General features: G+C 37.6%; 4 protein-coding genes across 5 annotated transcripts in view; 3 read left to right on the top strand and 1 right to left on the bottom strand.

Moving 5' to 3' along the window:
- LOC111564152 (metabotropic glutamate receptor 7-like) overlaps positions 1 to 26,309 on the bottom strand; it is a 202,611-nt gene that overhangs the window by 139,675 nt on the left and 36,627 nt on the right. The window lies entirely within an intron of this gene.
- LOC129347271 (tripartite motif-containing protein 16-like) lies at positions 9,422 to 12,343 on the top strand. The gene has a single exon (XM_055010478.1). The coding sequence runs from the start codon at positions 9,689 to 9,691 to the stop codon at positions 11,354 to 11,356; it is 1,668 nt and encodes a 555-aa protein (XP_054866453.1). The 5' UTR covers positions 9,422 to 9,688; the 3' UTR covers positions 11,357 to 12,343.
- LOC111564153 (tripartite motif-containing protein 16-like) lies at positions 14,836 to 17,967 on the top strand. Its single transcript, XM_035945121.2, has 3 exons — positions 14,836 to 15,779; positions 17,636 to 17,725; positions 17,829 to 17,967. The coding sequence occupies exons 1-2, from the start codon at positions 14,858 to 14,860 to the stop codon at positions 17,650 to 17,652; spliced, it is 939 nt and encodes a 312-aa protein (XP_035801014.2). The 5' UTR covers positions 14,836 to 14,857; the 3' UTR covers positions 17,653 to 17,725; positions 17,829 to 17,967.
- LOC129347229 (tripartite motif-containing protein 16-like) lies at positions 18,017 to 20,842 on the top strand. The gene has a single exon (XM_055010477.1). It carries the CDS (start codon positions 18,017 to 18,019, stop codon positions 19,697 to 19,699), a length of 1,683 nt encoding a protein of 560 aa, XP_054866452.1. The 3' UTR covers positions 19,700 to 20,842.

Consider the following 26,309-nt stretch of genomic DNA (forward strand, 5'->3'; position numbering starts at 1 on the left):
AAACGAGCCTGACACGGCGAGGGGTGAATATTTAAACAGTAATTACACGAAATCTGCTCGAGGTCGAGGATTATTTGATCTCTGTCCATCAAGGTCTTCACTAACGGCCGCCAGAAATTAAATTCCATCCTTCAGGAAAATCTCAAAGAAACTGTGAAAGTTGCAAATCCCCCCCGACCAGATATTCCTTCCAATTAGCCTTTGATCTGAGGGAGCGCAGCATTATGTGGCTTAAAAGCTGGACGGATGGAGGTTAAAGCTCTCAGACATGCTGCAGGTTTATTATTCAGGGTTCATTATTTTGGATTATTTTTACAGAGAGAAAGAAAATAAACAACAAAAAGATCTGGGAGGAATTGTGAAATTCTATTTGCAGTACAAACAATACTTTATTTTGTTTTTTTACTGCAGCATATAATCAGCAGCTTATTTTCCTCCTCTTTGTGTCTCTGGAGGCGTTTCTTAGCATCACAGCAGCAAAACATCAGCTTTTAACCAGCGGCTGCTTTCAGAAGAATAAAACCAACTAATGCTTTAGGAATCAGACACCAAATATTCACCAAATATTTCATCTTAGCCACATTAATTATATCTATAGATAAGTTATATATTCCAGTCTGTTAGAATTTTATTAATATAATACATGTTTCAGCCAACTTTTATTTTTAATTTTAGTCAAATATTTGATTTTTTTCTAACAATGATAGAATCATTTGTATTAATACATAATGCAATTTTTATGGTAATTCAAAATGCATTTTTTGAGCAATTTCTTTTCAACATTAAGGAATTTTATTAAAATTTTTAACTTCATATAAGCATGAATTTATATTTTTGAGACATTTTATTTACATTTGTATTAAAATATAAAATCAACAGAAAGAAAAGAATTTCTTATTAATTTTTAAATTAATTTTACTGTATTTTAAAGATATTTTTGTGGCATTCTGTTACTGGTTTTTATTAATATTTTTTATACTTTAAAGTATTTTTCTGACATTGTACTTCTTTTTTACTGGCTGCAATTCAGGCATTTTGTTTTCGATTATTATGATATTTTAATAATACATTTAGATATTATATTACATAATTTTCAGCCATTTTTGTGATTCCTTTTGACATTTTATTAATATTTTCTGGTAATTTTTGAGACATTTTATTTAGATGTGTATTAATATATGTAACTGTACTTTTTAACATATTTTAATTTATTCTTTGTAGTCCTTTTCAAAAAGTTTTCAAATTTTTATGAAGATTTTTCCAAAATTTTATTTTTTTTAAAATAGAAAAGAAATACATTTTTTACTTTTGTTTTTCAATCACATCACATTTGTCATTTTCTCTACATCTCTGAAAATTAAAAAATATTTTTAAAATTTATTTAATAGTCTTTAAGCAAATATTTTTGTAACATTCTGTTGCTGGCTTCTATTATTATTATCATTATTATCATTATCATTATCATTATTATTATTATTATTATTATTATTATTATTATTATTATTATTATTATTATTAAGTATTTTTCAGACACTATTACTGTTTTTCAGGCTATAATTCAGGCATTTTATTTTTAATTACTGTGATATTTTAATTATAATTTTGGACATTCTATACTATTATTTTCATGTATTTTTTGTGATTTCTTTTGACAATTTATTATAGTTTTCTGACCTTTTTTCAGCCTTTCTTAAAACAAGTTTCGTTATTATTGTTTTGATCTTATCAGAATATTTTTTTAAAATTGTATTAATATTTTTTTAGACTGTGATTTTTGCGACATTTTATTTAGAATTTTTCCACTTTTTAAAACAACTTCGTAGGACATTCTACAATGAAAACATTCATTAATATTTTCAGACAGGTCATTATTTCTTTCTTAACGTTCTGCTGCTCTTCTCTCTTTGGACCTGCAAGTTGTCACATTAATTAGGATTATTATTATTGTTACTACAATTCATTTATCAGTTTATTTGGCTCTGAAAAGTTTTTATTTTTATTTGCAGGTGATGAATCTAAACTCGATGACAGGATGTTTAAAGGACAGAAACTCACAGAGACACAACGACAGAAAGCAAAAGTAAAACAAAGAGTTTCAGGTTTTTTTCTCTTGTTTTTCAGATGAACAGAGCCGCAGGTCTGAGCTTTAGTGTCCTTGAAACGAAGCCGAACGTGTTTAAAGTTTTATGGCTTCAGAGTCGCTTCCTGAGGTCTGCAGGGACACAAACAGAAAGTCATAAAAACTGAAGTTCAGACTGAGACGCCTGCAGACAAACCAGAACCTGAAGTTTCTGTTCGGTTCTGACTGCAGCAACCAGAGATTCAGAAAAGATAAAATCTCATCTGCAGTGACAGAAGACGACAAGTTGGACTCTTTTAAACGTCAAAACTAATACGACGAGGCCAGTTTTCAGACGTCAGAGCAGCAGAATAATCACTGGAAGCATAAATGTTTAATAAAAAAAAACTATAAAATTTTATTTTATGAGCGCAGCATTTTCCTGGAAACTCTATTAATAATAGTAATAATAATAATGATAAAGGATATTTCAAACAAAGCGTTGGACGTAGTTTCATGTTTCTTGGTATAAAATATCTCCAAAAATATTATGAAAATGACAGAAAAAATATGAATGAACAAATACATTAGCAGAAATAACTATTAAATATTTTTATGTAAAATGACAAATATAAGTACAACGTCCAAAATTAAAGTGTTCACAAATACATAGATGACAGGAAATGACAGAAAAATACAAATGGATGAATAAATAAGTAAATATTTTTTGAATAAAATGACAAATATAAGCACAATGTCCAAAATTGGTGTCTAAAAAAATTAACAATGTTGACAGCAATACATTAAAAATGTTAAAAAATATTAATAACATGTCTAAAATAAATAAAAATATTCAGAAAAAATAGTGTTTATAAAATCTTAAAAATTAGAATGTTTTTTAAAATAAAAACATAATATATATTAAAATTTGTTTTTTGTGATCGCCTTGCAATTACTTTGAGTCATTTTTTTTAATCTCATTCTCATTGTTTTGAGATTCTTTACATCAATTATACATTATTTTTGTTTATAATTTCAATCATATTATGTTAAATTTTGTTCAGTTTGCATTTTTAATTGTCATTGTGCATTTCTTTTTAGCCATTGCTTTATTTTTATTTTAGTTTTTGTTGCTTTGTTATTATTTTGTAATTATTTTTGGTCACATATCTTGTTTTGGTTGTTTGGTTCATCTGCAGTAATTTTGCATCTTTACGGCTTAATTTTGTGTCTCTTTATGAAGTTTTTTGAGTGGTTTTTGTGGTCATTTAACATCTCTTTTTTGGTATTTTCTGCTTCGTTTTGGTCATTTCATGCTCATTTCTCATTATTCTGTGGCTCTGCAGTAATTTTGCGTCCGTTTGTGGAAATTTTGCGTCTCCTTATGAAACTTTGAGGCTTTTTTTGGGTCATTTAACGTATTTTTTTGGTTGTTCAACATGTATTTTCAGTTGTCGCTAAGGTTACAGTCTGTTTAACGCGTCATTCCCCTGAACTGATTAAAAAACTACAAAACTCCCCTCGGTTGGGCGTCTCTGCCCCAACAAGCAGTGACAGTCCACTTACCGTCTGATATATCCCAACTGTGACACGCCGTTAGCAGATAATCAAGTGCTCGTAATGTTTACGGGGGATAAATATGAGGCCTGGCAGCCGACCAGAAGCCTGACGGATTAGACTCGTGAGCAGCCCGGTCGTCCCTCCTGCTTCCATCAGACCTGCTGCCATCCCTCTTTCTTCCCCGGACATGGAAAGGTCGGCACCTTGACAGCTTCAATAAAACACGACTGGCGCTACGACGCCATTTCAGATAAACTCGCATCGATCCGAGAGGCAAACGTGAGCCGAGAGGAGGGCGGCAGGAATGACGATGACTGACGGAGTCCCGAGAGGAAAAACAACCAGCGATGTTCCCAGGAAGTAAGGAGAAGAAAAACTACCAGATACATTCACAGGAAGTAGGAAGTAAGAATAACAGGAAACAGACAGAGAGGAAAAACTACAAGAGATGTTCACAAGAAGTAAGGAGTGACATGAAAAACTACAAGAGATGTTCACAAGAAGTAAGGAGTGACAAGAAAAACTACCAGAGATTTTCACAGGAATTAAGGAGAAGAAAAACTACTAGATACATTCACAGGAAGTAGGAAGTAAGAATAACAGGAAACAGATGGAGAGGAACAACAACCAGCGATGTCCACAGGAAGTAAGGAGTGACAAGAAAACTACCAGAGACATTAACCCTCCTGTTGTCCTCATTTACGGGCACCAAAAAAATATTGTTTCCTTGTCTGAAAAAAATCCAAAAATTCAGCAAAAAAATTCCCCAAATTTCAGAAAATTCGCAAAACCTTCAGGAAGAAAATTCCAATAATTCGTTAAAAGTTTCCCTTAAAAGTTTTATTTTGAAAAAATTCACCAAATTTGGCAAGAACATTTTTGTAAATATTTTCAAAAAATGAGTAAAAATCTTCCAAAAAAACCCTAACAGTATCTAAAGTGACTACATATTTATATATCAGTAAAACTTGTAATATTTTCTTTGAGAACATTCAGAAAAAAATCAACCAAAATCCAGCGACATTCACTGGATTTTGGTTGATTTTTTTCTGAATGTTCTTAAGAAACATTTTTAACATTTCTTTTTTTCCACCAAAAAATGTTCAAAGATTTCCCAAAAATGTTGAAAATGTGGACATCAGAAGTTTCACTGTGAAAATATTTTTTTCCCACATTTTCAACCTTTAAAACGGGTCAATTTTGATCCGCAGGACAACAAGAGGGTTAACAGGAACTAAGGAGTGACAAGAAAAACTACCAGAGACATTAACCCTTTTTGTCTTGTTTTGTCTAACTTTTGTCATTTGTCTCATGTTTTTTTATCATTTTGTTTCTCGTTTTTGTCATTTTGTGTTTCCGTTTTGTCTCGTTTGTGTTTTTTGTCATTTTTTGTCAGTTTGTGTTTTGCTTTATTCATTGTTTTATGAATCGTTTGTGTTGTTTAGTTTCTCGTTTTGATTATTTTTGACTCGTTTTTGTGGCTTTGTAACTTTTTCTCCAATTTTTTGTCTTTTTGTTTTGTCTCATGTCGTTTGTCTCATTTTTTGTCATTTTGTTTCTTGCTTTTGTCGTTTTGTGTCTCATTATTTTAATATTTTGTCTTGTTTTTGTTTTTTTTTTTTGTCTTTTTTGAAAGTAAAATCCTATATCATTAAGTTCCAGATGACTAAATGTTGTGTTCCTTTGTAGACACTCTGATCTGGAAGTTGTAATGAGGAAATGATAAACTAAAGCATAATGTTGTTGAAATTGAAGTTATTTTTCTTGAGAAATCTCAGGTTGTTCATAATATTTTATAAAAAAGATAATTCCTTAAATGTGACCATTTTCAGAATGGACTTTTTTTTGCACGAAAACAACGGAAAGATTTGGAATTGTGGTTATTTATAGGTTATCATGCTCTGATTTTTCTGGTCCAGTCCACTGGACAGCAAATTGGGCTGAATGTGGAACCTGAACTAGAATGAATTTGACACTCCTGAGTTAGACGCTGTGGACATATGCGAGTGCTGCAGCACCGGCGCAGGTCACGGCGTTACATCACGATGCTCGTCGTCACACTCCTGTATCTCTGACAGATCTGTGCAGCTCCTCTAATTAGCCGGCGGGCCACATCTGCTGCAGCGTCAGACCGTGTGATCTCTGAACCAAATCGAGCTGACAGCTGCCCACGCAACACATATGGCAGCGAGCGGCGAGGCTGGTGATGAGGCGCCGACCGGACGTCGCTCGGCCCCGACAGGCGTGTTTGGACTCACGTGTGCGATGTGGGAGGTCATCACGGAGGTTTACAGGACAAACAGCAGCTCCAGCAGAGTGTCAGCATTACAAGGATATCAGTCGCAAAAATATGCCGAAACTGCAACGTGAATTTGATCCCTTCTATTCTCACCTTAGTAGGAGCTGATAAAAGGGACCAGAAACGACGCTAAATGATCAAGATGAGACACAAGACACCTGAAATAAGTCACAATACAACCAAAAAAAGCACACAAAGGGCCAAAAGCACAAGGAAAACAACTGAAACAAGACACAAAGCAAATTACACAAGACACAAATTTACCAAAATGAGACAAAACACTTGAAATAACATACAAAACAACCAAATATGCACACAAAATGACAAAAAAACACACAGGAAACGACCAAAATGAGACACAAAACAACAAAAATGAGGCACAAAACAATTGAAATGAGACACAAAACAACCAAAATGAGACACAAAATTACCAACATAAGACACAAAATTCCCAAAATGAGAAAAAAATACGAAAATCAGACAAAAATTATCAAGATTAGACACAAAATGATCAAAATGAGAGACAAAATTACCAAGACGAGACACAAAACTACCAAAATGAGACAAAAAAAGACCAAAATAAGACACAAAACAACCAGAATGAGACATAAAACTGAAATGAGACACAAAATGATCAAAATGCGACAAAAAAATTACCAAAATGACACACAAAACAATTGAAATGATACATAAAACCACCAAATTGAGACATGAAACAACATCAACAGGACACAAAATGACCACAAAGACACGCTAAACGACTAGTCGGACCCAAACGGCTACAATAAGACAATACCACACAAACGTACACATTCGTCAGCGCGCTGCGATTCTCCCTGGACGGCCAAATGAAGCAGAAAGCTCCTCCCCGACTCGCCGCCTGTGTCACCCTGCGAGTGTTCATTGTTTTATCACTCTGTTTGTAAAACAGCACATCAGCATCCAGCTCCGCTCTGAGTCACCGGGAGTCTGACAAACTCCACTGACTCACTGTCTTCATCCTTTCATCCTCCCCCTCCTCTAATCCTCTGGCTCGCCGTTTCCACTCGGCCTCCTCGTCAGCCGGCAGCTCGTTTGGCGACATCAGACGAGGATGAGAGCGGAGATGGCGGGCGAGCGCTCTGACATTTCTGTGATTTAACGGGCCGACGAGGTGAAGCTGTGATACGTGTCACGGGTTTGAAGATGTGTGTGTTCGTTTGTGACAACGTGGCGTTTAAAATGTGTGTTGTATGTTTCTGAGCCACTTCAGCATGTACCATGAGTACATGCAGATGATTAACAACTACAAAGAGATGCAAAACGTCCAGAAAAACAAGTAAAACGACGACAAAATGACACCAAATGATCGCAAGAGACACAAAACAACGACAGACACAAATGACTACATATGTGCATACCGACTAAAATAAGACGGAAAACAACTACGCAAAAGACACAAAACAATGACAGGGAGATGCAAAGCTACTCCAAAGAGATGCAAAATGACCACAAAAACATGTAGAACAACTACAAAAAGATAGAAAATGACTCAAAAGAGACACAAAACGATCACAAAGGGATAAGAAAACACTGCTTGAACTGGATATGAGAGCTATGGTATGACATACATTTTAAACATATTTTAAACGGCTGAGACTACAAAAGAGAAATGTGTTTGTGTAAAGAAACCTCCGGGCGGCTCCCTGAAGGAGTACGAGGTCCTCGGGTCTGGTTTCAGTACTCGGCCTACACTTCCACCCTACATATAAAGACTAATAATACCGTCTGGCTCCCACTCGAGTGGCTCGAGTGTGTTAGGAGCGCTGTTAAATAAGACTCTGATGGAGGATCTGCAGAAACACCTGAACCTCCTCCTCACCCAGCAAGTCTGGCCAGGATTCCCCGAGCAGAGAGACGCAAAACCACCACAGAAACACACAAAAACAACGGCGAAGAGATGGTAAATGGCTACAAAGAGAGGCTCAAAGGCTACAGAGAAATGTAAAAATGACACAAACAACTGCTAAAAGATGCAAAATGGCTATAAAAAAAAACATTAAACATAAGTAAAGTGATGCAAAATGACTACAAAGACACACTAGATGACTACAAAGAGACACAACTACAAAGAGACGCGAAATTGCTACAAAAAGATGCAGCATGGTTAAAAAGAGACACAAAATGACTGCAAAGAGACGCAAATTTGCTCCAATGATGGAAAATGACAACAAAAAAAGGCTACAAAACAATGCAAATTTACTAAAAGGAAACATGAAATAAGTACAAAGATGCAAAATGACTATAAAGAGACGCAATATGGCTTCAAAGAGACACAAAACAGCTACAAAGATGCAAAATGACTACAAAGATGCCAAAAGGACTACAAAACAACCGCAAAAAAGACACAAAACAAATACAAAGACATGAAACAATTGCAAAGAGAGAAAAAGAATATTTTCTTGAAATTATGAGATTTTCACATAATTCTGACATTTTTCTCGAAAATGAAACATTTCTCTTGTAATTCCAAAATGGTTTCTTGTAATCAGATTTTAGCTGAGATTGTTTTGTAATTTTGAGATTTTTTTTCCCCTCAAATATAAATATTGACTTCTGATCTTTTTCTCTTATAATTGTTAGATTTTCTTGTTGCAATTGTGAGATTTTTTCTTGTAATGATGAAATTTTGAGGCAACAATCATGAGATAAGGCTTTTAATAATTTTTATTAGTAAATTCTGTCATAAATCCATAATTTTTTTGTTTTCTTTTTTTAAATTCAATTAATCATCTTTCCTCAAACCCTGAGAGCTCAATTCCATAATGAAGTGGTGCACAACTACAAAAACACAAAAAAAATTCAACAAAATCAATTTAAAAAGAGTCTGTCGATGGTTGAAGCTCATCTCCAAACTCTGACACTGTGATTTATTATTCTTGTTAAAGTTTCTGTTTTCCTGCAGGTCGACTTGTGTTTTTTTGGTTTATTTTTTCCATTTCCAACGTGAATGGAGCAGCTCTCAAACAGAGCAGGTGAGAGGATTTAATTGCGACGCTGATTCGAACCAGATGTGGATAATCAGAGCGGAGCTGTTTACAGCCGAGTCGCCGTAAACTCTGATTTATTCTCCACCATAACCAACCAGGATTCTCCTCCTGGGAGTTCATCAAGTTTATGATGCTGCAGGAAACGTTCAATCTTTTAAAATAATCATCAGGCAGCAGAAGAAGAGTTGAGAGAAAAAATCATCGGCTCATCTGGATTGAGTTATAATTTAGCACTGATTATATTGAAAATAAGTCATTTCATATTTGTTTTCATAATAAATAACACTGAAACTACGTAAACAAACTGGCATTAAAAGGGTTAAATTTGTCACGTGATCAGGGTCGATGTCGGTTGAAAACAAGTGACTCCGACAAAGTCTATATAATGTGAACATGTCATATTTTCATATTTTTATGACTGAGGAAATCTGAGTAAGTTTGTTAAACTGCCGTCTGAGGCTTGAATGAGAAATGAGCTCTGCTGTAAAAAGGTTCAACACTCAGCCTCTCTCTGCTCTTCCTGGAATGAAGCTCAGCCTGATAACCCTCCTCCTCTTCCTGATCTACAAACACAGCAGCTCATATTTCCACACCTTTCCTGGTTCCTCCCCTTCAGATCTGCACTCAGGAAGAAGCTGACAGGAACCGTTCACTGCAGGAACACATTTGTAGATCAGCGTTCAGACGAGTTTCATGTACGAGGAAGTCAAACACAAACAGTCTGTGTGACCAAGAGGAGAAATGGCGCAGCAAAGAAATCAGCCAGATTCAGAGAAATTCTCTTGTTTCATCTGTCTGGATCTACTGAAGGATCCGGTCACTACTTCCTGTGGACACAGCTACTGCATGGACTGTATTAAAACACACTGGGATGGAGAGGATCGTAAGAGAATCTACAGCTGCCCTCAGTGCAGGAAGACTTTCACACCGAGGCCTGACCTGCAGAAAAACGTCCTGTTAGCAGAGTTAGTGGAGGAGCTGAAGAAGACTGGACTCCAAGCTGCTGCTGCTGATCACTGCTATGCTGGACCTGAAGATGTGGCCTGTGATGTCTGCACTGGGAGGAAGATGAAGGCTGTCAAGTCCTGTCTTGGCTGCCTGATTTCTTACTGTGAAAATCACCTCCAACCTCACTATGATGTGGCTCAACTACAGAAACACCAGCTGGTGGAACCCTCCAAGAACCTCCAGGAGAACATCTGCTCTCGTCATGATAAGATGAAGGAGATTTTCTGTCTCACTGATCAGCAGTTGATCTGTCATCTCTGCACAATGGATGAACATAAAGGCCATAAAACAGTCCCAGCAGCAGCAGAAAGGAAGAAGAAGCAGAAGAAGCTGAAGGTGAGTCGACTAAACATCCAGCAGAGAATCCAGGACAGACAGAAAGATGTGAAGCTGCTTCAACAGGAGCTGGAGGACATCAATGTCTCTGCTCATAAAACAGTGGAGGACAGTGAGAAGATGTTCACCCAGATGATCCATCTCATCCAGAAAAGACTCTCTGAGGTGAAGCAGCAGATCAGATCCCAGCAGGAGACTGAAGTGAGTCGAGTCAAAGAGCTTCAGGAGAAGCTGGAGCAGGAGATCAGAGATCTGGAGAGGAAAGACGCTGAGCTGAAGCAGCTCTCAGATACACCAGATCACAGCCAGTTTCTCCACAACTACCCCTCAGTGTCAGCACTCAGTGAGTCCACACACTCATCCAGCATCAACATCCGTCCTCGGAGACACTTTGAGGACGTGACAGCAGCTGTGAAGGAGCTCAGAGATCAACTACAGGACATTCTGAGGGACACACGGACAAACATCTCACTGGCAATCACTGAAGTGGATGTTTCACTGTCAGGACCAGAACCAGAACCAGAACCAAAGAGCAGAGATGAGTTCTTAGAATATTCAAGAGAAATCACTCTGGATCCAAACACAGCACACGGACGTCTGGAATTATCTGAAGGAGACAGAAAAGTCTCCAACAGATCCATTGGATATTGTCAGTGCCTGAGTAGAGAGAGTCTGACTGGACGTTGTTACTATGAGGTGGAGTGGAGAGGAGAAGGAGTTTATGTAGCAGTCGCATACAAGAATATCTGCAGAGATGGAGGCTTATATGAATGTGGATTTGGTCTCAATTACAAATCTTGGTCTTTACGTTGTGACATCGACAGTTACTCATTTTGGTACAACAACACTGAAACGCTCATCTCTGGTCCTCAGTCCTCCAGAATCGGAGTCTATCTGGATCACAGAGCAGGTATTCTGTCTTTCTACAGCGTCTCTGAAACCATGACTCTCCTCCACAGAGTCCAGACCACATTCACTGAACCCATACATGCTGGAGTTTGTCTTTTCTACGATTCAGACACTGCCGAGTTCCTTCAACTCAAACAGAGCACTTCCAGTGTCTGAGGGTCGGTTCATGTTCAGCCCTGATTTAAGTTCATGATCTACAGTTTACTTCTGTAGTTGCAGCATTAATTAGTCACATGACGACGGAACTGTTTAATTCTTAAATGTTTCATTTTTAAATCTTCTTTCACCTTCTGAAACATTTCTTGATTTTGCTTTCCATATCTGACAAGAAATTGAATGTTTTGTGGGTTTGGATTCAAACTGTTTGATTGTTGAGCTGTGGGTGATTAAAAAATTTGTTTTAGTATTTTCTGACATTTTACGCTCAAAATGACTGACAAAGAAAATAATCAGATTGAAATAATCATTAACTGAAGTCCTGTAATCCATAGTTTCATCATTTATTTGATATTTTCTGTGTGACAGTTGAGATTATTGTTGATGAACAACCAGTTTGTCTAAATGGATTTGAGTCAATGTTTTTACTTTTTTGGTCTTTTTGTCTCTTTGCAGTTTTGTGTCAGAAAGCTGAAACATAAAATGTGCATCTGTACCAGTTTGACACATGAAATCATGAAATTCACATTTTATTCTTTGCATTTTATTGTAAATATTTCCATGTTTTCACATTTTACTTTCTCAGAAACTATTTTGCAACTTAAGAGTTGCATGAAAATGTTCTTCTGAATCTGATCTTTGCTTTCCTTTGATTTGAATCCATGTTTCTTCGATCTCATGTTATTGATGCATTTATGGAACCAGCTGAGATGAAGGAAAAATCAGATTTTTATTCAAATGTGCACTTCATTTCTCTTTTACACAGATATATGTACAGAATGTGTTGGATTTGTTTTTGTTTTTTTTGTGGGTTTTCTGGTTGAAAATAATGATATTTTATTACAGTCAATAGACATTTAATAATCTGACTTGGTGGCTTTTGAAATCTTGTTGGTGTGTTTTGTTTTGTTTCTAACAGTCGACAAACTTGTGATTCAGCTTCATGTTAATCTGCAAATAAACAACAATAAAAGAACAGAGCCTGAATTCTGGATTCTATCATTGATGCACTAATTATACATTGAATTTATGATTCTATGTTTGATATTGTTGTCAGTTTTTCTCTTGTAAACTGTATTAAAGGGGTTGGTGTTCCTTCAGTTGTATCACAATGTCTCATTTTACCAAAACTTATGATTTGGGGCCGGAGCACTGACAGATTGTAGGACCCTGTTGGAATGAAAGGAATTATTTCTCGCCCAAAACAATCACGTTTGAGGCCTGAATGTTACACATATGACGCAATATTTAATATATATTACTTGTTTGGTTTGGTACGGCTTCTGGAGCTGAAGGAAAACTAATGGAACAACACAAAAATAGTGGGTGTAAATCAAGGAAAAAAGTAAATACAATCAATTAAATGAAAAGATTACAAAATAAAAATAAAATAGGAAGTATTTCATTTATACACTCCAACAAATTTCAATCCTTTAAGTTCACAAACATAATTCAAGAAGTTCAACATACAAAGTCTGTTAAAGATTTTCTAAATCTCAAAGAAGGAATAAATATAGAGGGGATAAAAACTGTTGTGACAGCATGTTTCTACCGCCAAAGCAGTAATGCAACCAGGATTGAGACCTGCATCGAACCAGAATTTGCAGGATTTTCTAGCTTGCCATCTCCAATCCAACAAGAAAACGATCCATTCAGCATCTTGTAAAGAGAGAATGTCCCAAGAAGAACATCCTGAGTGGGGTCTGTTGGTCAGTCCAGTCACCAACATCTACCAAATTTGGTAGCCATATATAGCACGGTCAAGGTGAACAAAAAAGACTCTTGGAACCAGACTCTGAACCTAATACGAAGTCTGCCATTTTGCATTAATTGTGTGATTTTTAAAAAAAAATTTTGCTCATTTTCAGGGTTTAACTCATCATTGGGAGTAACTCCAAGACACCTCAGATTTGTCCACTTTATACAACAGGCCTTTACAATGAAAAGTTATTTAAATCTTCCATAACAGTAAAATGGCATGGCCATGGCGACCCACTGAACTTTGATGATTCACCATGAAAAAGGAAGTGCCGTCTAACTCCCCTGTACATGCTCCAATCTGCCTCAAACTTTACATGTTTGATCAGAGTCCTGCCCTGATCACATCCATATGCTAATATCCATTCACAGTCATAGCACCACCTGCTGGCAACAGGAAATTACATGTTTTATGCTTTGATGTACTATTGTTATTAACCTCAAACATGGTGCCACAAGCCTGAAGACGTTGATGATGATTCATGGAAAAAACTGCGAGTCATCATCGAATGGCGTCTGTGGCAACGTAGTGAATTTCAATGTCTTGCCATGAAAACCGAAGTGTTTATATCTCAGCTGCACATGATCCAATCTGGACCAAATTTCAGATGCTGGACAAGAGTCCAGGTCTGAAGACGTCTACGTTCCAAAAGTGAGTCACAGACATAGCATCATCTGTTGGTAACAGGAAGTTGTAGTTATTATATGTGCAGGTATCGTGACGAGAAACACTGTGATATAATCACTGACATTGTTCAGCTAAGCCTCAACTCCTTGAAATCTCTTCCACACCTCCACGTACACCACGTTCTGACATGCTGGTGCGAAGGTCCATTCAATGACGGTTGCAGCTTTAATTATTACTATTATGACTACTACTATTGTCCTGAAGGTCTCAAGTGATTTTTTCATTAAATCTGATGCTGCACAAAATAATAATAACAATGCATCACACTAAATTTATTATTCACTGACATATCCCAGACTGTGATAAAAACTAAATACTTCTCATTATTAATTGCATAAACAATATTTCAGCTGTCATATTTTTTTGATTTAAAAAATAAACTGACAGTGACATAATGTAAGCAAATTGTGATTTAAATGGCTTATTGTGGACAATTAATGAATATTTATTTGTCACGAGCAGGACTGATTTTGATTTCAAAAAAATAGAGAATTAAGGAAGTGAAAATCGGAAAATATAAACATATAATTGTTTATGTCCTGTAGTTCCTGAGTCTGTTTGTTCATGAAACAACAGATTCAATGTCAATAATCTTTGATATGTTCCTGATTGTGATCATCAAAAGACAGAATTTATCATTTAACACGGATTATATTAAAAATAAGTATTTTTACATTTGTTTTCATAATAAATAACAGTGAAATTACAAACTGGCAATTAAAAGGTTAAATTTGTCACTTGTGATCAGGATCGATGTCGGTTTAAAAAGCGACTCAGCAAAAGTCTAAATAATGTGAACATGTAATATTGTAATCAACACATTTTTGACAAGCATATTTTTATGACTGAGGAAATCTGAGTAAGTTCTTTAAACTGCCGTCTCAGGGTTGAATGAGAAATGAGCTCTGCTGTAAAAAGGTTCAACACTCAGCATCTCTCTGCGCTTCCTGGAATCAACCTCAGCCTGATAACAGTTCATATTTCCACACATTTCCTGGTTCCTCCCCTTCAGATCTGCACTCAAACACAAACCGTCTGTGTGACCAAGAGGAGAAATGGCGCAGCAAAGAAATCAGCCGGATTCAGAGAAATTCTCTTGTTCCATCTGTCTGGATCTACTGAAGGATCCGGTCACTACTTCCTGTGGACACAGCTACTGCATGGACTGTATTAAAACACACTGGGATGGAGAGGATCGTAAGAGAATCTACAGCTGCCCTCAGTGCAGGAAGACTTTCACACCGAGGCCTGACCTGCAGAAAAGCATCATATTAGCAGAGTTAGTGGAGGAGCTGAAGAAGACTGGACTCCAAGCTGCTGCTGCTGATCACTGCTATGCTGGACCTGAAGATGTGGCCTGTGATGTCTGCACTGGGAGGAAGATGAAGGCTGTCAAGTCCTGTCTGGTCTGTTTGGCTTCTTATTGTGAAAATCACCTCCAACCTCACTATGATTCACCTCCATTAAAGAAACACAAGCTGGTGGAACCCTCCAAGAACCTCCAGGAGAACATCTGCTCCATCACTGAAGTGGATGTTTTACAGTCAGAACCAGAACCAAAGACCAGAGATGGATTCTTAAAATATTCAAGAGAAATCACTCTGGATCCAAACACAGCACACAAAGATCTGTTACTATCTGAGGGGAACAGAAAACTAACTTTCAAGGAACAAAAACAACGTTATCCTGATCATCCAGACAGATTCAATAGATGCTGGCAGGTTCTGAGTAAAGAGAGTCTGACTGGACGTTGTTACTGGGAGGTTGAATGGAGCGGATTAGGAGTTGATGTAGCAGTTGCATACAAGAATATCTGCAGAAAAGGAAAGTCAAATGAATGTATGTTTGGACTAAATGACAAATCTTGGTCTTTACGTTGTCACACCAACAGTTACAAATTTTTCTACAACAACACTAAAACTCCGGTCTCTGGTCCTCGGTCCTCCAGAATCGGAGTCTATCTGGATCACAGAGCAGGTATTCTGTCTTTCTACAGCGTCTCTGAAACCATGACTCTCCTCCACAGAGTCCAGACCACATTCACTGAACCCATACATGCTGGCGTTCGGCTTTTTGGTGATGGAGCTTGGTTGTTCAACACTGAAACCATTGCAGAGTTCCTTAAATTCTGATAGAGTAATTCCAGTGTCTGAGAGTCGGTTCATGTTCAGCCCAGATTTAAGTTCATGATCTACAGTTTGGATTCTGTCCAGAGGAGCTGAGGTATGAGATGTCAGACGCAGCCAAATAGTACGGAACTCTGGCATAAACAGGTGGAATTAAAGGGACTGTATGTTACAAGTATTAAAACCTGTTGATTTTATGAATTGATTATAAGGTAACTTGAAGAATGTGTGCCTACATGCGAGTAAGGTGACCTAAAGGTATGATTAATTATATTAACCTACACATATTTACACAAGTAATTAATTTTTAATCTGTAAGAATTATACCCTGATGATTTTATGATTTGTTACACTGTAACCTGTTGATTTTAGTGAGGCCTGATAATCATACGCTCACATTAGAATGATTCGGAAGCATCAAGTTTGAGGTATTGAATGGTGATTTAAAATGAGTTTGACAATCCGAGTAGGTCTTAGATTGCACAATGGATGTCGAAAGTAGGAAGTGGCTGACGTCAGATTTTCCAGTTCTCTTTCACGAGTTCTTCAGGTTCCGCAGACTACCAGTAAAATGGATACGTTTGCAACTCTGGACGTGTGTCAGCAGTCGCACTTCCTTAAACTTAGTTGTTTTTCAACTGAAATGTGGACCTAAAATGTGGAAGTGGTTCAGAGTTGAGACACTGCAGAGCCTTGCAATGAGAGTTGAGAAAGGGTGCAAGTTAGGAGAGTGAATATGTTGTAATGCACATATCTATGAGGAATTCTGCTTTTGTATAAAGATTATTCTTGATGAACAACCAGTTTGTCTGAATGGATTTGAGTTAATTTTTCATGTTTGTGTGAATTTATCATCTAAAAGTGGAAAAAAAAAACACACTCATCACTGAGCCGCTGAGTGACAGTTTTTACAGGTGAAATATTTAAACACCAACAACAAACAGAACATGTGCATCTGTATTGGCTTGATATATGAAATCACTAAATTCACATTTTATTCTTTGCATTTTATTGTAAATATTTCCATGTTTTCACATTTTACTTTCTCAGAAACTATTTTGCAACTTCAGAGTTGCATGAAAATGTAACAGGAAATGGCTTTTAATGTCCTTCTGAATCTGGTCTTTGCTTTCCTTTGATTTGAATCCATGTTTCTTTGATCTCATGTTAGTGATGCATTTATGGAACCAGCTGATGTGAAGGAAAAATTAGCTTTTATTCAAATGTGCACTTCTTTTCTCTTTTACAGAGACACGTACAGAATTTTATATTTTACTGTGGTTTTTCTGATGGAAAATAATGACATTTTATTGCAGTAAGTAGTCATTTAATAATCTGATATGGTGATTTTTTTTATTCTATTAGTCTGTTTTGTTTTTTTTCTGAACTATAGACAAACTTGTGATTCAGCTTCACGTTAATCTGCAAATAAATGACAAGAAATGAACAGAGCCTGGATTCTGGATTCTTGAGGCCAAAAAATGCTCAAAAACTCTCAAGCATATTAGAACTGCCAACAAATTACATATTTTATTTGGACGTGTATGTGTGTGGAAAAATGGCTCCATAGAGCCGCCTGGAAAATTTGTAACATCTACTGCGTGTCAGGATGCACAAAAAAGCCTCTTGGAGCCAGATCCTAAACCCAGGAAGTCGGCCATTTTGCTTTAACTGTGAGATTTTTTTGTCATCTTTGCTCATTTTCAGGGTTGAACTCCTCATAGGGGTACCTCTACCAAAAGCTCAAATGCTAAGTTTTATAGGAGGTCAAACATGCTGCTAAAGTTCAAACTGACGGTAAGCGTGTAAATGAGGACCATAAATCCTGTCAATGATCAAACTACTTCGTTTCCTGCAGTCTACATGAATCAGACTGATAACCCTCCCTTCTCTCCAGCAGAGTCCAGCCTCCTCCCCTTTCATAGATCTACCAGCTTAGGGATTGGTGGAATCAGAATGCTGACAGATCAAGAGCTGACAAACTGAACTGCTGCAAATCAGCGTGCAAAGGTTGAAGACAATAAAGTTGGGTTTGGCCTCCTTTGTGACTCTCATTTGCTGTAACATTTGTAGTTGCTGAGAGATGAAATGGCGCAGCAAAGAAATCAGCCGGATTCAAAGAAATTCTCTTGTTCCATCTGTCTGGATCTACTGAAGGATCCGGTCACTACTTCCTGTGGACACAGCTACTGCATGGACTGTATTAAAACACACTGGGATGGAGAGGATCGTAAGAGAATCTACAGCTGCCCTCAGTGCAGGAAGACTTTCACACCGAGGCCTGACCTGCAGAAAAACGTCCTGTTAGCAGAGTTAGTGGAGGAGCTGAAGAAGACTGGACTCCAAGCTGCTGCTGCTGATCACTGCTATGCTGGACCTGAAGATGTGGCCTGTGATGTCTGCACTGGGAGGAAGATGAAGGCTGTCAAGTCCTGTCTTGGCTGCCTGATTTCTTACTGTGAAAATCACCTCCAACCTCACTATGATGTGGCTCAACTACAGAAACACCAGCTGGTGGAACCCTCCAAGAACCTCCAGGAGAACATCTGCTCTCGTCATGATAAGATGAAGGAGATTTTCTGTCGCACTGATCAGCAGTTGATCTGTCATCTCTGCACAATGGATGAACATAAAGGCCATAAAACAGTCCCAGCAGCAGCAGAAAGGAAGAAGAAGCAGAAGAAGCTGAAGGTGAGTCGACTAAACATCCAGCAGAGAATCCAGGACAGACAGAAAGATGTGAAGCTGCTTCAACAGGAGCTGGAGGACATCAATGTCTCTGCTCATAAAACAGTGGAGGACAGTGAGAAGATGTTCACCCAGATGATACATCTCATCCAGAAAAGACTCTCTGAGGTGAAGCAGCAGATCAGATCCCAGCAGGAGACTGAAGTGAGTCGAGTCAAAGAGCTTCAGGAGAAGCTGGAGCAGGAGATCAGAGATCTGGAGAGGAAAGACGCTGAGCTGAAGCAGCTCTCAGATACACCAGATCACAGCCAGTTTCTCCACAACTACCCCTCAGTGTCAGCACTCAGTGAGTCCACACACTCATCCAGCATCAACATCCGTCCTCGGAGACACTTTGAGGACGTGACAGCAGCTGTGAAGGAGCTCAGAGATCAACTACAGGACATTCTGAGGGACACACGGACAAACATCTCACTGGCAATCACTGAAGTGGATGTTTCACTGTCAGGACCAGAACCAGAACCAGAACCAAAGAGCAGAGATGAGTTCTTAGAATATTCAAGAGAAATCACTCTGGATCCAAACACAGCATTCAGATATCTGGAATTGTCTGAGGAGAACAAAAAAGTGACAGTAATGAGAGAAGAACAACATTACCCCGGTCATCCAGACAGATTCATTGACTATTTTCAGGTCCTGAGTAAAGAGAGTCTGACTGGACGTTGTTACTGGGAGGTGAGATGGAGAGGAAGAGTTTATGTAGCAGTCGCATACAAGAATATCTGCAGAAAAGGAAACTCGAATGAATGTATATTTGGACGAAATGACAAATCTTGGGCTTTACGTTGTCACACCAACAGTTACACATTTTTATACAACAACACTGAAACCCCCGTCTCTGGTCCTCGGTCCTCCAGAATCGGAGTCTATCTGGATCACAGAGCAGGTATTCTGTCTTTCTACAGCGTCTCTGAAACCATGACTCTCCTCCACAGAGTCCAGACCACATTCACTGAACCCATACATGCTGGAGTTTATCTTTTTGGCTATGGAGTCACTGCAGGGTTCCCTAAACTCAGATAGAGTAAATCCAGAGTCTGAGGGTCGGTTCAGTTTACTTCTGTAGTTGCAGCATTAATTAGTCACATGACAACGGAACTGACTGATTCTTAAATGTTTCAGTCATTTTTAAATCTGCTTTCAGCTTCTGAAATGTGAATATCTGTCTTTTATCTGGCACCAGGATGCCGGTGTTTCCATTTTAATATTCTTTGGCCTTCATGTGGCACCAGGATGACAGCTGTCCAGTTCTGTCCACTGGAGATGATCCTCTGTGTACTGAGATGTGAGAAGCCGGCATTAGCTGACTTCTGTCAGGACAGCTGACCAATCAGAGCAGGCTGCAATTTTCAGAAGGTGGACTTTGAAAGACTGGAGCGAAAACTATATATTTCATACAGAGAGTGAAAAGAGAAATAAGAACGCTACTTGGTTTTCGAACAGTAACGATGTGATGTTGATTTTCATGATGGTGAAACTTCTCAATGAGGCTGACCTGTTGGTTCAGTGTAGAAGCTGCAACATGGTGAGTCTCAGTTTAAAGCATCAGGACACAATAAGTGATGTTTGATGGAGGTCTATGTTGATCCTGACAAATTTTCCAACTTGTCACTGAACCACTCAGTGACTTTTTACAGGTGAAATATTTAAACATCAACAACAAACAGAAAATGTGCATCTGAATCAGCTTGACACATGAAATCACAAAATTCACATTTTTTTTTGCATTTTATTGTAAATATTTTCATGTTTTCACATTTTACCTTCTCAGAAACTATTTTGAAACTTAAGAGTTGCATGAAAATGTAACAGTAAATGACTTTTAATGTCTTCCTGAATCTTATCTTTGCTTTCCTTTGATTTGAATTCATGTTTCTTCAATCTCATGTTAGTGATGCATTTATGGAACCAGCTGAGGTGAAGGAAAAATCAGCTTTTATTCAAATGTGTACTTCATTCCTGTATAGAATGTGTAGGATTTGTATTTTCTTGTGGATTTTCTGGTTGAAAATAATGATATTTCATTGCAGTCAGTAGTCATTTAATAATCTGATTTGGTGATTTCTTAAAATTTTGTTGGTGTGTTTTGTTTTGCTTCTAAATTGTTGACAAACTTGTGATTCAGCTTCATGTTAATCTGCAAATAAACAACAATGAATAAACAGAGCCTGGATTCTGGATTCTATCATTGATGCACTAATTATATGTTGAAATGATTATTATATATTTAATATTGTTGTCATTTTTTCTCCTGTAAACTGTATTAAAGGGGTTAGTGTTCCTTCAGTTGTATCAGAAAGTGTTTCATTTTACCAAAATTTACAAGGGGTTAACTCCTCATTGGGGGTAACTCCAAGACACCTCAGATTTGTCCCATTTATACAACAGGCCTTTATGATGAAAAGTTTGTAAAATCTTCCACAACAGTCAAAGGGCGTGGCCATGGCAACCCGCTGAACTTTGATGCTTCGCCATGAAACAGGAAGTGCTGTCTAACTCTCCTGTACATGCTCCAATCTGCCTCAAACTTTACATGTTTGATCAGAGTCCTGCCCTGATCACATTCATGTGCTAATATCCATTCACAGTCATAGTGCCACCTGCTGGCAACAAGAAAGAACATGTTTTATGCTTTGATGTGCTTTTATTGAAAGTCTCAGTTCCTGAAAATTTCTGCCACACCTCGACATGCAACACGTCCCGACATGCAGGGTCCAGTCAACAATACTTGCAGCTTCAATTATTACTATTATTACTACTACTATTGTCCTCATGTTCCCAAGTGTTTTTTTTTTATTAAATCTGATGCTGCACATAATAACACCAATGTATCTCTGCAAAGACCTGTCCAACGATGCTTGCAGCTTTAATTTTTTGTGTAATAATGAGATGCTTTCTTAATTATATTTTTTGTCTTACAATTGTGACACTTTCCCTCATAATTATAATAATTTGCTGGTATATAAATAATTTGTGGCACCACACGATCATCATAGTCAGTAGGATTCATCATCTGGGGATAATCAACGTCTGTGGAACAGTTAAATTGTTAATGATATATTGGTTTGGACCTGCGTTGCTTTCTTAAATCAGGACGTTAGATTCTCTGCATCCAGAACAAAAACCCTGAATCCTGTCCTTCCTCAGTAAACCAGCAGGTAAAACTGCATCAAACCAAGCTGCACACCTGCAGCCAGTTTCTCTCTAACGGGGGATTCCTGGCATTTCCTCTCAGAGTTTCAGCGTCACGCTGACGGAGGAGGATGAAGCTAAAACAGGAAGCCGGTGGGTGGATGTGTTTGCTGGGCGAAGCTCTCTGATCTTGGTTGGCTGCCGGTTCTGGAAGCAGGACGAGGCTGTTGGCAGCTTCTCTTTTTGGGATTGGCTCTGAAGTGGCGCTAATATGCTAATTCCCTCTCACTAACTGAGGAAAGTCCCTGATGGAGGTTGCAGAGCTGCAACGGATCTATTTATAACAGCAGCCAGGAGCAGGTGGACGATTCAGGACAGAATTCCACCAGAAACATACCAGAAATATACTAGAAATATACCAGAATTCAACCAGAAACATACCAGAAATACACCAGAAATATACCAGAATTACACCTGAAATATATCAGAAGTATACTATAAATATCCAAGAAATATATATCAGAAATATATTATAAATATGCCTGAAACATATCAGAAATATACCAGAAATAAACTAGAAATATACCAGAAATATACCAGAAATATACTAAAAATATACCAGAAACACACTAGAAATATACCAGAATTCCACCAGAAACATACCAGGAAAATACTAGAAATATACTCAAAATGTACTAGAGATATATCAGAATTGTACCAGAAACACACCAGAAATATACACGAAATACACCAGAAATGTACTAGAGATTTACCAGAATTACACCAGAAACATGCCAGAAACAAACCAGTAATATACTAGAAATATTCCAGAAATATCCTAGAACTATATCAGAAATATAATAGAAATACACCATAAAAATACCAGAAATATACTAGAAATATATTAAAAATATATAAGAAATATACCAGAAACATCCCAGAAATCTAATAGAAATACACCCGAAATATACCAGAAATATACCAGAAATATACCAGAAAAATACCTGAAATATATTAGAAATATACCTGAAATATATCAGAAATATACCATAAACACCCTAGAAACATACTATAAACATACTAGAAATATACCATAAACACACTAGAAATATACCATAAACACAGTAGAAATATACAATAAACACACTAGAAACAAACCATATACATACTAGAAAAATAGCATAAACATACTAGAAAAATACCACAAACACACCAGAAATTTCACAGGTTAATGTAAGCTCAGGCTGCTGCAGGAAGGTTTCATGACAAATATGAGTTAATATGTTAAATTCAGCTTTCAGTAATAAGATTTTACAGTCAACTCCAACATGTTGTACAAGTCTGACCATTTAAACCAGTTAAAGTTCCCAGTCTGCTGAACAGGAAACACGAGCAGCTAATGAAGCGTGAACCCGAGTCCAGCAGCTTCCACTTTGTTTTTCTAATGGAAGTCGTCGTGGAGCTTTTTAATTGGATTCTGCTCTTGTTCTTTGGCATTTTAATGATTCTTTGTGGTTTCATTTGACTAATAAGGAGAAGATGTCAGCTAGAAGAAGACGAAGTAGAAGAAGAAGGAGGAGGAGAAGAAGAAGAAGGAGGAGACGAAAAACAAGAAGAAGAAGGAGGAGGAGGAGAAGAAGGTAGAGGAGAAAAAGGAGGAGGAAGAAGAGAAGAAGAAGGAGGAGTAGAAGAAGAAGGAGGAGGAGAAGAAGAAGGAGGAGGAGGAGAAGGAGGAGGAGAAGAAAACCAAGAAGAAGAAGGAGGAGGAAAAGAAGAAGAGAAGAAGAAGGAGGAGTAGAAGAAGGAGGAGAAGAAGAAGGAGGAGGAGGAGAAGGAGGAGGAGAAGAAAACCAAGAAGAAGAAGGAGGAGGAAAAGAAGAAGAAGAGAAGAAGAAGGAGGAGTAGAAGAAGGAGGAGAAGAAGAAGGATGAGGAGAAGAAGAAGGAGGAGGAGTAGAAGAAGAAGGAGGAGGAGGAGGAGGAGGAGAAGAAGAAGGAGGAGGAGAAGAAGAAGCAGAAGAAGACTAAGAAGAAGAAGGAGAAGAAGGACAAAAAGGAGGAGAAGGAGGAGGAGAAGAAGAGAAGGAGGAGGAGGAGGAGAAGAAGCCCAAGAAGAAGACCAAGAAGAAGGAGAAGAAGAATAAGGACAAAAAGGAGGAGAAGGAGGAGAAGGAGAAGAAGGAGGAGGAGGAGGAGAAGAAAGAAGAAGAAAAAGAAGCAGGAGGAGCAGGAGGAGAAGGAGAAAAGGAAGGAGGAGAAGAAAGAAGGAGAGTAAGGAGAAGAAGAGGAAGACCAAGAAGGAGAAGAAGGAGGTTAATGTAAATTAACGCATTAAAATGTCCAAAACCTGGACATTAATACATTAAAATGTTCAAAACATGGATATTAATGCATTAAAGTGTCCTAAACCTGGATAATAATACATTAAAGTGTCCAAAACATGGATATTAATGCAATAAAATGTCCAAAATCTGTATATTAACACACTGAAGTGTCGAAAACCTGGATATTAATGCATTAAAGTGTCCAAAAGGTGGATATTATTGCACTAAAGTGTAAAAAACTGGATATTAATACATTAAAATATCAAAAATTTCAATATGAACCAAAAAATTTATCAAAAACCTGGATATTTACATAACAAAATGTCAAAAACCTGCATTTTTGTTTTTATTGGAGCGTAAGATCTGCATAAAGTTGCATAAAATGAGCAGTAAAGTCCTAGCAGCTCTCAGATAAAAGTATCTGATTATTCAAACTGACTTTACTTTGGTCCTGCTGACTGATTTTCACTCTCGCTGCTCGCTCAGATTTGATGCTCCGCAGCCTCTAACTGATGATTCTCAGTTTTCAGGAGCGTTTTTTTTTTTAAATAAAAACCTCTCTGGCGTGTGAAGCCTGTGACAGCGGCTCATCTGGATTCTCTGGAGCGAGCCGGTGTTTCCAGGATTCTGTGAGCTCAGCATTCATCAGGCACCTCGCTGAGGTTTGGACGGCAGCTCTGAGGTGACCCAACTACCAAACAGCTCAGCATAGATCCTCCTACGTTTCCTCAGCAGGAGATCCACAGCTTTGTTTGTGATGGGTCCCGACTCGACAAGACTACCTGAATGTTTTAATGAGCCCAGGTTTCCGGGGACGAATATATCTCCATAAGTAGAGCTAGAAAGTTTGAGCTGCTGTTTATTAATCCTCCACGGTTACTGTGGTCGCTTCAACTAAAGAACAGATGGATTTTAAAAAACAATGTAGTTTATCTGTTCTAGTCCGAGAAGATCTATCAAAGTGTGTGAAACCTTTAAGACACAAGAAATCAGAGAACCGCAAGAAAAATAATTCCATGAGTCTAAACTGACGTCGTCAAAAAACTTCTCGTTTCCAAAACTCAAAGATATCCAATCAACAGCAACATTAAACCAGAAAAAATAGCACTAAACCTTCAAAATTATGAAATAAAAATATGTAAATGTATTACATGATGCAGTAAAAGTACAACAATTGCTCTGTTTTCATGAAAAGCCTCAACGCCAAGGCACAAAAGCATCAAAATCTGGATTTTGACTGATTCAAATCTCAAAAACCTAAAAAAAAAGTGTCACAAAGAGATATGCAAAGACATGCATGTACCAAACAATCAAAGAGCTGGATGATAACACAGAAAAGTCAAAAAATTTGGTTATTAGCCCATGAAAGTGTCAAAAACATTGGACATGAATGCGCTAAGCCGTCAAAAATCTGGATTTAAAGGCATCAAAGTCTCGAAAATCTACATTTAACTAATTAAAGTGTCACAGACCAAGATATTAATGGACTAATGTATCAAAAGCCTGGATAACAATCCATAAACATCTCATAAACCTGGAAATTACGGCATTAAAATGTCAAAAACCTGGATATGAACTTACCAAACAGCCACAAACTTTAATGTTAAAGCACAGGAGTAAAAACGGTAATGGTAATGGAAATACAAATTTTAAAAAATATAGATGTATGTACAATTTATACCTAAATACTGGAATATTGTGCAGCCTCACTGTTTTTTTTACATTAATGCACCTCAAAGCTGGTAAATTTCACTGATTTGTCCATGAGAATAGGAGCATAAATGAGTAGAAATGAAGGATATTTTCTTTGGGTGTAAAGGACGTGTTTTTCTTGACTTTCTTTCTGCATCGAGTATATGAATATAAAACTGCAGTATTTAAACAGTTCCTCCTCCTGGGCTGCTCCTCATGTTGTCTCTTCCTGTTTTGCTGTGAGGATTTGCAGATTCGTTCTATAAACAAAGTGTGAAGCTCTCGTTACCGTCGGCCCCGGCAGGCCCCTCCACTCGGTCCTCGGAGCCTCCGACCGGAGGATTCTTTACCGAGCGACGTGGGCGAGGAAAATAGAAGAGGGTTTTTAATCTTGAAAGAGGCAAACGTCCGCCTGGAGCAGCAAGAGAAATGTGGCAGCAGGAAAGGCAAGGCAAGGAAAGGAAAGGCAAGGAAAGGAAAGGAAAG

This window comes from Amphiprion ocellaris, chromosome 5, assembly GCF_022539595.1.
Source record: "Amphiprion ocellaris isolate individual 3 ecotype Okinawa chromosome 5, ASM2253959v1, whole genome shotgun sequence".
Classification (NCBI taxonomy): Eukaryota; Metazoa; Chordata; class Actinopteri; family Pomacentridae; genus Amphiprion; species Amphiprion ocellaris.